The sequence below is a fragment of the Cervus elaphus genome, chromosome 24 (assembly GCF_910594005.1).
Source record: "Cervus elaphus chromosome 24, mCerEla1.1, whole genome shotgun sequence".
Lineage (NCBI taxonomy): Eukaryota > Metazoa > Chordata > Mammalia > Artiodactyla > Cervidae > Cervus > Cervus elaphus.
Window position 1 is genome coordinate 12667655 of NC_057838.1, and position 10728 is coordinate 12678382.

At 35.1% G+C, this 10728-nt stretch overlaps 1 protein-coding gene across 1 annotated transcript; it reads left to right on the top strand.

Moving 5' to 3' along the window:
* Nucleotides 1–1027: 1027 nt before the first annotated feature.
* LOC122683213 (olfactory receptor 5M10-like) lies at nucleotides 1028–1993 on the top strand. The gene has a single exon (XM_043886824.1). The coding sequence runs from the start codon at nucleotides 1028–1030 to the stop codon at nucleotides 1991–1993; it is 966 nt and encodes a 321-aa protein (XP_043742759.1).
* The last annotated feature ends 8735 nt before the right edge of the window (nucleotides 1994–10728 follow it).

Sequence of the window (10728 nt, forward strand, 5' to 3'; positions counted from 1 at the left end):
TTTAAAAGACTGTCTTCTCCTCAAAGGGACATTTTTAACACATAATTTTACCTAATTTATTCGTTCTCTTAATATTTAATACCACTGATAAATGTGTATATATATAAAAATAATCACATATTGTTTAGGTACTGTATTTTTCCCTGTTATTTATACAAAAACACTGGTTTAATTTTGAGTCCCATAAGCCAATTATTGCCCTAAATAATTGGCTGAAATATACAAAGCTAAGGATAGCCTGGGATATCTTACTGAAGTAAGATTTGGTCACGTGAGGGTCACCTGAGGTAGGCAAGGGTGGATAAAATGAACATGCAACACAGGATGAGGGACTACCTAGAAAATAACCTTCAGATTAGAGTGGCAGGTAGATAGACACTGGTTCTATAAAGATCTATCTGTTCCATTTCCCTAAATCATCCACTTGTGGGGGAAAAACAATGAATTTCAATTGCTGACACTTTAGATACTACATCAAAATTATTCTGAAAAAAAGAATCATAGTTTTAAAGAAAAGCAATATTTAAAGGGAGTGTAAGTGACCAATTCATGATAATGATTTGTAGAAAAGATCTAAGTTTCTCAACTGTGAAAAGACTTGCAGAAAAACATTTGAAACTATGTAAATGTGCTCTATTTTAAATTAAATACTGAAGCATCTAGTACATGATTACTAGGTTATTTCTGGATATTTAAAGACAAATTTGATGAGGAACATTTTTAAAGACTACTGAATTTCTTATAGTATTGCTTCTGCTTTATGTTTTGTTTGTTTGTTTGGCCACTAGACATGTGGAATCATAGCTCCCTAAAAGGGGGTCAAACCTTTGTTCCCTGCCTTGCAAAATGAAGTTTTAACCACTGGATCACCTGGAAAGTCCCCTATATAACTTCTTTATGCCACATGTATTTAGAAGTTTAAAAGAACTAAGCATTTATGAAATGATGTTGCTAATGGAAAATGATAAAAAACAAATGCATTTTTACTTCATTTACTTTAGACTTCATTGGAAGCTGAGCAAACACAATGTTAAAGGCAAACTACACGGAAGTGACTGAGTTTATTCTCCTGGGACTGACAGATCGAGCTGACTTGCAGCCTGTCCTTTTTGTGGTCTTCCTAGTCATCTACCTGATCACAGTCATTGGCAATATGAGCATGATTTTATTAATCAGAACTGACTCAAAGCTTCAGACTCCAATGTACTTCTTCCTCAGCCACCTCTCCTTTGTAGATCTCTGTTATGCTACCAATGTCACGCCTCAGATGCTGGTCAATCTCCTATCCAAGAGAAAAACCATTTCCTTCCTTGGTTGCTTTACACAGTTTGACTTTTTCATTTCCTTGGGGCTCACAGATAGCTATATGCTCACAGCAATGGCTTATGACCGCTACATGGCCATCTGCAAACCCTTGTTATATGGCACCAAAATGTCCCGAGGTGTCTGCCTCTCTCTCGTTGCTACATCTTATATTTATGGCTTTGCAAACGGTCTTGCACAGACCATCCTGATGCTCCACCTCACCTTCTGTGGACCCAATGAAATCAACCACTTTTACTGTGCAGACCCACCGCTCTTAGTCTTAGCCTGCTCAGATACTTATGCCAATGAAACTGCCATGTTTGTGGTGGCTGGTTCCAACCTCATCTTTTCTCTCACCATCATCCTCATCTCTTACATTGTCATCTTTACAGCCATTCTACAAGTGCGTTCTCCAGAAGGGAGGCACAAGGCCTTCTCCACCTGTGGGTCTCATCTGACAGTTGTCGCTATGTTTTATGGGACACTGTTCTGGATGTATCTGAGACCACCTTCTGAGGCATCTGTAGAACAGGGCAAAATTGCAGCTGCTTTTTATTTCTTTCTGAGTCCTATGCTAAACCCTTTGATCTACAGCCTTCGGAACAAAGATGTTAAAAACGCAGTAAGGAGAGTTATTCAAGAGAAATTTTCTGTCAAATTAGGTACACATTTGGCCAGAGGTCTGTAATATATTTGTATTCTCTGACCGATTAGAGAGAATTTTAAATTAATGAGTCACTTTTTGTCATTGACTTATTTTTTTCCCTTTGCAATTCACTTATGAAATGTGGAAGAATCTGTCAGATCATTAGCTTGTGTCATTTCACTGTAATTAAAATGTATACCACATGGAAATTCAATGACAAGAACAAACAGCATTGTTTTTTTTGTATTAGTAAAGGACAGATAATTCTGTGCACAGTATTCATAAAGGTAGAAAGTTATAAAAGACAGAATTACCAATGATGCTAAGACAATGCCAACTTGTTTGATTTGAGGGGTTTAAAGTTTTCCAAATTATTTTCCAAAACTTGTCAATCGTGTAAGGAGGAAAGTTTTTTGCTTATTTGGTTGGTTTTTTCCTTTGTTCACATTATATATCCAAGAAGATTTTTGGGTATCTTAAATTATTACTCTAAGAACTATATTTAAATATTAGTACTGGTCTAACAGAATCCTCATTGATTAAATGTTTGACAGAAATGCCAAATTTCCTTTAGATTTTTTTTTTTAATATTTCTTTCGATTTTTTTTTTTACCAGTATACCTCCGGCGTTAACTTATATTGGCTTTCACTTTTTTTTTTTTGTATGCACTGTTAACACCTCACAGACAAAAATAGTGAGTAATATAAAGAGCACTTTTCAAAGTATACCTAATCATCATTAAGTTTTCACACAAGGACACTTTGTTTCAAATTTGCACAAATCTCCATGTCATAGGCCTGACTGCTCAACCTTTGGCGTCTCCCCCTGGGACATATAGGTTGGGGAAGCTCACGATGCTGGAAAACTCTTCAGAAGAGAGGAGAGTTGAGCAGAACTTGGTTCTGTTAGGTCAATCGAGTTGTTCTTTTTTTTTTTTAACTGATTTAGAACTGATTTGTAATTTTAAGTTTCAGGTATACAACATTTGAAAGTCACTCAGTCGTGTCTGACTCTTTGTGATCCCATGAACTGTAGCCTGCCAGGTTCCTCTGTCCATGGGGATTCTCCAGGCAAGAATACTCAAGTGGTTCACATGCCCCTTTCTAGGGGATCTTCCAAACTCAGGGATCGAACCCAGGTCTCCTGCATTGTGAGTAGATTCTTTAGGGAAGCCTGGTGTTCAGCATAGTGATTTACAATTTTTAGAACTGTTAAAGAGGCTTCTCTAGTGGCTCAATGGTAAAGGATCTGCTTGCAGTGCAGGCGACTCACAAAATACAGGTTTCAGAACTGGATTGGGAAGATCTACTGGCAGAGGAAATGTTTAAAAAGCAGTAAGAAGATCAGTTCAAGATAAATTATTTGCCAAATAGCATAGACATTTTGGTCACAGGTATGTAACATATCTGTATTCGCTGATCAATCAGTGAGCACTTTAAATTAACAAATCATTTTGGCTATTGACTATTCTTTTCCTTTTATAAATCACCTATGAGACTTAGAAGAATGTTATCAAAAAAAAAAGAAGAATGTTATCAAATTGTTAGTTTTGTCAGTATATTAAAATAGCACCACACATATATTAAGACACAAGACCAAACAGCAGTGTCAATGCTCTATAAACTTAGCAAAAGACAGAGTATTCTATCTACATTACACATAGTCACCAAACATGTGAACTTGTTTGTTGGGCTGTTTATTTTGTATTTTTTATTCAAATTATATAGAAATGAAGATCTTTAAGAATCTCAGGTTATTGCTCCAAGATATATCTTTAGGTATTAGTACTGGTCCAATAGAATCCCCATTCATAAGATTGTTGATGTAAATCCCAAATATCCTAGAGAATATTTTTATTATTTCTTTTAAGTGTTTTAAGCTATTTACATCCCTATTATAAAACTAGTTCTGAGGTTTCACTTTGTTGTTGTTGCTATGAATTATTTTCAGTACACATCCAAAATATAAGCCAACACAAAGGCTACCAGTGTAAGGATAACTAACAATTAATATAACACACAATGCCACATTTTTCATTTTTGAAATGTTTATTTTGTCTTCGAGCGTAGTTGATTAACAATATTGTGTTAGTTTCAGGTGTACAGAAAAGTGACTTAGTCATACCTATAATGTATCTATATTTTTCAAATTGTTTTCCCATTTAGATTATTATAGAATATTGAACAGCCTTCCCTGTGCTATAAGAGCAGGTTCTTTTATTTCACTGTTTCAGAAACTCAGATCCTGCACCTCTGCACGTCATGGACACTGGTGCTCATCTCTGGCCTCTCCTCCTGAGGCGTATCTGGGGGAAAGACCATGACACTGAAACATGCTTAGAAGAGATGGGAACTGAGCAGAGCAGGGTCCTGTCAAATCTGTCTAGTGACTTTTCTTTTATCAGATCTTCAGTGTCCTTACAGATGTTTGCATCTTCATACATGGAAATGGAGAAAGATGATGTGAATTTGCTTATTTTCTTTTGTAGTTTTTAAAACTATTGAGACTATATTATTAGGTCTTATCAAGTACTGAACTAGTATTATTCTTTTATCATTTATACTTTCTATCCCTTCTATGATGTATAAAGTCTAAAAGTGTGACTTGTCTGATATTCACATTTACTTGGCTGTTTTATTTGTTTGTTTTTAGTTGGTTATCTCTACTATGTTTATGTTGCCTTTTTTATTTTCAGGCTTGGAGTCCTTTTGATCACTATTTCTTATTTTATTGTGGATATTGACACTTTTGAATATTTCTGACAACTTTGTGTTTTTCACAAACTTCTTTATGCTTTTTCTCCTCTTTACTTACTGTGAATTAAATCATATTTTGTAACTTTCCTTCCTTTTTAATCCTTGTTTGACTATGACATATTCTATTTTTTATTATTAATAAGTTCCCTTAAATTGCATATGCATACTTGTCTTAACTTAGTCTTCATTAATCAGTACATCTACTTTGCTATTAAATAATAAAAGGAACATACAATATTTTAATTATGAATTCATCCTGCTTCTAACTTATAAACTGTCATTTGCAGATATAGAATAAATCATTAATAGTAAATTAATAAATATTAATGAACTTTAAATATTATCTATATTGTATATGATTACAGTTATAATTATATTAAATGGTGATTCAGTGTTTGTGTTCCTTTAATTTTCATGACACTTATCGATTTTTCTCTCACTGTTATATGGCACCCACTCTTCATTTCTGGTTTAGTTTTCTCCTGTGTGATATATATCCTTAAGCACTTCTTTCAGTGAGAGTCCCTCTCTATCCACTTATCTGATATCACTTGTCCATTCTCAAAGGAGAATTTATTTGGGTGTGAATGTAGAAAAACAGATACTTGCTTTCAGTATTTAAAATATCTTATATTCTGGCTTCTTCTTGTTTGGTTATGCAGATGAATATATTACCATATTATTTGTTATTTCTCTGTGGGTAAGATACTTTTTCATTTTCTAATATTCAGTTTCAGTGTTTGTTGGGATTTAGTTATATTTATGCTTTTGTATTTTCAGTGCCTCTTTGCTGATCTCTTAAAGTCATATCCTCTTAGGATATATTCTCACAATATCATATAACTTTACTTCATAGAAATTTTAAAACTGCATTTTTAATATTATCACTGTGACTGACTCATGATTATATTATCCCCAGTATTCTCAGGGTTATGAGGGCAAGGTCTTAGATCCTTGTCTAGCTTTGCTCACTAATTTAAAGTCAGAATAGAGATATTCTGAATAAATATCACTTGAGTTAATAATCACTATGACCTTTGCATTATAGTTCTTTGAGTAGTGAAAGATCTACTCCCTTCCACTTTCCAACATAATTTTCATTCAATCTAAATTATTTAGAATCTGACTGTAGAGTTTCTATGCCTCATGCCTCCTACCATGAAACAGAAGCAATTGACAGACAAAAACCACCTTTATCTTTTTCTTACACTTTCTCCATTGACCACACAGTGGCAAACAGAAGATTTTCTCTGAATATTTGACAACTATGTGGATGGATGAATGAACGGATTAATCGATAAGTGAATGCCTTTATACCCAGAGAATGTGCAGCATTGTGTGAACGTGCCACATTTCTTTTCCAAGCAATACGTTATCATAGACTAATAATCTGTTTGATCCCAGCCTCACAATGTATTAACTGTAGGTTCCAGGGAAAGTTAATTAACCTCTACTTGTTTCAGTCTCTTATCTGTAAAATGAAGGTACTCATACTAAGAACCTACACCATTTGTAAGTTTAACTGAGCTAATGCTTGTGTAGCTGTTAACCCTAAGGCTGGTACATATTGATTCCTCAGTGCCTGTTATCTATAACTAATTACTCCCATCGTGTTTTCTTTCCTGTGACCTTTAAACAAGTTTGTCATTATCCCAAATCCTCTCTCTGTAGACTTTCAGTTTGAGGGCTAAGATTATGCATTCAATGAAATGCAGGTTTACCGGAGAGAGGGAAAACTAAGAGCTGTTTACAGTCCTCAATAAATACACATTGCACACTCCTTGAAGTATTTAGGACATATTGGTTCATAACTGTTATCTCCAGGGACTGTGCTAGCTGTGGAAATGACACCTCTGCTCACAAAGATTTGAATTCTAGCAATGACACTAGAAATATAAGTAAGTACTGAAAGCAGAGTATGTTAGTCAAGGGTAGAGCAGAGAGGTAGACAGCATGGTGAATGGAGGTCAAACTCTGTGGAGGCAAAACAAAATTATACTCATTAACAGAAGAGAATTTAATGGAAAGAATTTAACTTAATAAAGAGAACACAGGCAGGGTTAAAGAAATCAGTCTAAGTAGCTGAAACACCTCGAGGCTAAGTTCAGAAGGTAAATAAATCCCAGACCTGAAGCAGCCAACACAAAGGCCACTGTCAGGAATCCGGTGAAACTAGATCCAGGAAGAACATCCCAGGCCGCATCTCAACACACACCTCAGCAGGAATTTTCCTCGGAAGAATGCAGCCACCTTAGCACTTCATTGTGAAACTGGGGGGAAATGAGAAAGAAATTTGGATACTTTTTGATTATACTCTCACCTCTGTTATGCTCCTGGTTTCTCCTACTGGCCAAACTCAGAAATTCGAAACCAAAGGAGCTCTAATGATGGAATCTAATGATTAAACTTCAGGTGGGCAAAAAAAATGTAGAGAAAAAAGACATTAGGTCTAGATGGGCTAGGCTGACAAAAGAAGAATCACCATGCATTTAAGTTATCGGTATAGCCACCATATTCTCTTTGCTAAATATTTATTATTTTATAATACAAAGAACAAGGTTTAGAATCAGGATATAAGTAGCCCAACTAACTAAAGTTGACTGATTGTCCAGTGGTTTTCCTACATCATGCACTCTTCTATCTCGCATGTTGAAAATTTAAACACAATAAAATAAACTGCTGAAGATCTGTGAATGTCAGAAACAACTTTTAGATTTTAAGTATTAGGGATGGGATAGAAACTAGAAATGATGTTAGGAATAAAACTTGCTTATTGCTTGACATAATCTAATAATATAAAGTCAATGTTTATTGGACCAGTATGCGTATCTAATTTAGTATAACTTAATATCTACAAAATATGGAGAACTTAATATATCCCCCAATCAGCTCAAAATATCAAGACATTTAGGCTTAAGTTAAAACAAACAATGAGTCCCATTGCTTTACCATTTCAGGAGATTTGATTCCCTGATGATCTTGGGGTGTGGCAAGAAGTCACGTCTTCGATGAACTTAAGATTTTTAAAAAAGTAAAACGCTCATGTTTGTTTGTAGCCTAAATGGTTTTCTATGAAAAATAATTGAACCTTAAGGAGCTGGTCCATCTGTGACATTCTGGTATAAACTTCTCAGGTTCTTCACATCAGTGATGTCCCTAGGAAATCACTCTCCTCTCACAGGTAGGACTTGGTATTGTTAAAATATATTTTGGAAATTAGAAACAGATACTTTAATCAATAAAAATAAAATTATGGCCTGAAATCTATTCTTATAAATTAGCAAATGCTTTTATAAACAATTCTAAAGTCAGTCAATAAAAGAATCTGAGTTTGCATAAAAAATAACAGTACATATTTAGAATGAGTACAATGTGAGAAACATTCTTCATTGAAAGTTGTATGAAAATCATTATTATGTTATAATTTAGGCAAAGTTTTTTTTAAAGTTGGTTTTCTTCTCTTTCTCCGTAATGTGGGTAAAAAAGTATTAGTGCTACCTAGACCATCAGCTAAGTAAGTACTGTTATTGAGTACTTTCTACTATGAAAGTGAAAAAAAGAGTGAATGTGCTTGTCACTCAGTCGTGTGCAAATCTTTGCATGGACCATAGCTCACCAGGCTCCGCTGTCCATGGACTTCCCGAGGTAAGAATCCTGGAGTGGGTAGCCATTCCCTACTCAGGAGTCTTCCCGAACCAGGGACTGAACCCATGTCTCCTGCATGGCAGGCATTTCTTAACTGTCTGGGCGACCAGTGAAGTCCACTTTCTCCCATATTGCCCCCTCTAATTGCCACCAACTTTCACCTGATGCAAGTGATATGCTATGTTTGCCCCACAAAAGAGGATGCCATGAGCACACATTAAATGTAAGATACAGTTCAGCTTGACAAATGCTAAAATGTGACTCTCAGATTCAGGAGTCATTTCTAAGTATTGGACTAATTGTTTTGGACACTTACCTCAGAAAGGTAAGTGTGAGACCTCATTAAGTGAAAATTACCACCTTCATTAACATACAGATGAAAAAAATAAGCAGGTTTAAACTCTTCTATTATTCTCATAGTACAAATATTTATAAATGTACCTTGGAGTGAAATAATAGGAAAAAAAATAGATCAAAGACCACATGACAGAGTCTCAGCATGAGGGTGATTGTCCAGAGATCAAAGCTTGTTAGACTCCAGAGCCATTTCTGCCCACTTCTCTCTGAGTTTTCCTTGCCCCATCATGTAGGATGTGGTTCTCTGTTTTTGTGAAGAAATGTCATAACCATGAAGAATTCAGGTAAATGATCTAACACATTGACTGCTTGCATTGCCTCATTTCCACACAGTAAAAATGGAATGGAGATGTTAATTATTTGGGGGTCTTGATTGATGATTTAATAAATATTGAGATTAAAGAAACAATCCAGAAACAAAATAATGTTTGCTTGTTATGACAATAAGCCTAGGAGCTTATAAAAGGAAACCAAATGATTGTGATCTCATTGATTTAAATGACTTCAGCATGGGCTTCCCTTGTGGCTCAACTGGTAAATAATCTGCCTGCAATGTGGGAGACCTGGGTTTGATCCCTGGGTTGGGAATGATCCCCTGGAGAAGGGAAAAGCTACCTTCTCCAGAACTCTGGCCAGGAGAATTCCATGGACTGTATAGTTCATTGGGTCACAAAGAGTTGGACATGACTGAGTGACTTTCACTTTCACTTGCATTTTACCACCCTGGTCAATAAATTCAAATATCTCAGCAGGATAAGGAAGTAGTGTAAACGGGCGAGAAAGCAGGGGTGGTTCTTCATTTACAAAGTGCTTTAAACGTGATCTGTATCCATCCCTGTATTGTAGCTTTTAATAAGAGTCATTATCACAATGACATACCTGGTTATTTCCTGCTATTGAACAAAAGTATAGACTTTTCCAGCATTGCCTTTATGGTCTCTTTTATCATTCACAAAAGCTGAGAAGTGTACCTTATGATTTTTCACATAATATCACAGTTTTATAGGTAATATAATTATTATTATCAGTGTGACCATTTACATGTTTTAAAGAACTTGAATCAAATCTGTATCTTAGAGTTTATTCTTACCCTCTGTAAAAGGGAAACTGTAAGAGTTAAAATGAGGGTAGTTTCAGCAAAATCATTACGGTTTGGGGATGTGTCTGACAATCATTTTAAAATAATTGTCTCCTCCTCCAAGAGAAAACTTTTAATATATTATTTTCCCCTAATTAGTCCCTCCTTTAATATTTAATATCAATGATATACATTTGTGTGTTTGTATAAAAATACACATATTTTTGTGTAATGTATGCTTATCTATTTTTATAGAAACAAGAAATGACTTACTTTTGTGTCCCATGAACCAACTTATGCCCTCAATAACTGGCTACAACATACAAAGCTAAGGATAGCCTGAGATGTCTTAAAAGTGAAACAAGCTTTGGTGATGTGAGGGCCACCTGAGGCAGGCAAGAGTGGATGAAGTGAACAGGCATCACTTTATGTTGTGATGGGGGGATTAACTTAAATGTCCCTGAGGTTAGAGCGGCAGGTAGACAGACACTGGCCCTGTAAGTACCATCTGCTCTACTTCTTTAAGTCCACTCAGCTGAGAAAACGCATGAGCTTTATTGACTGATTGTTTAGACACTGCACCAAAATTACACTGAAAACAAAGGACTGTAATTAGAAAGAAAAGCAATGTTTAAGAGAAAATGTCAGTGACCAATTCATGAGAATGAATTGCAGAAAAGGTAAAAGATTTTCATATAGGAAAAGACTTGCAGAAAAGCATTGGAAAATATGACTATTTTATGTAAAGGAACTTTATATTAAGTTAACTATTGAAAACATCAAATACATACTTACTAGGATATTTCTGTGCTTTTTTAAAGAATTTTTCAATGTGGACAATTTTTAAAGTATTTACTGAATTTCTTATAATACGGCTTCAGTTTATATTTTGTTTTGTTTTGTTTTATTTGTCAATGAGGCATGTGGGATCTTAGCTTCC

What these genes read in the sequence shown, in the direction of transcription:
- LOC122683213 (XM_043886824.1), top strand. Translation starts at nt 1,028, where the DNA reads ATGTTAAAGGCAAACTACACGGAAGTGACTGAGTTTATTCTCCTGGGA.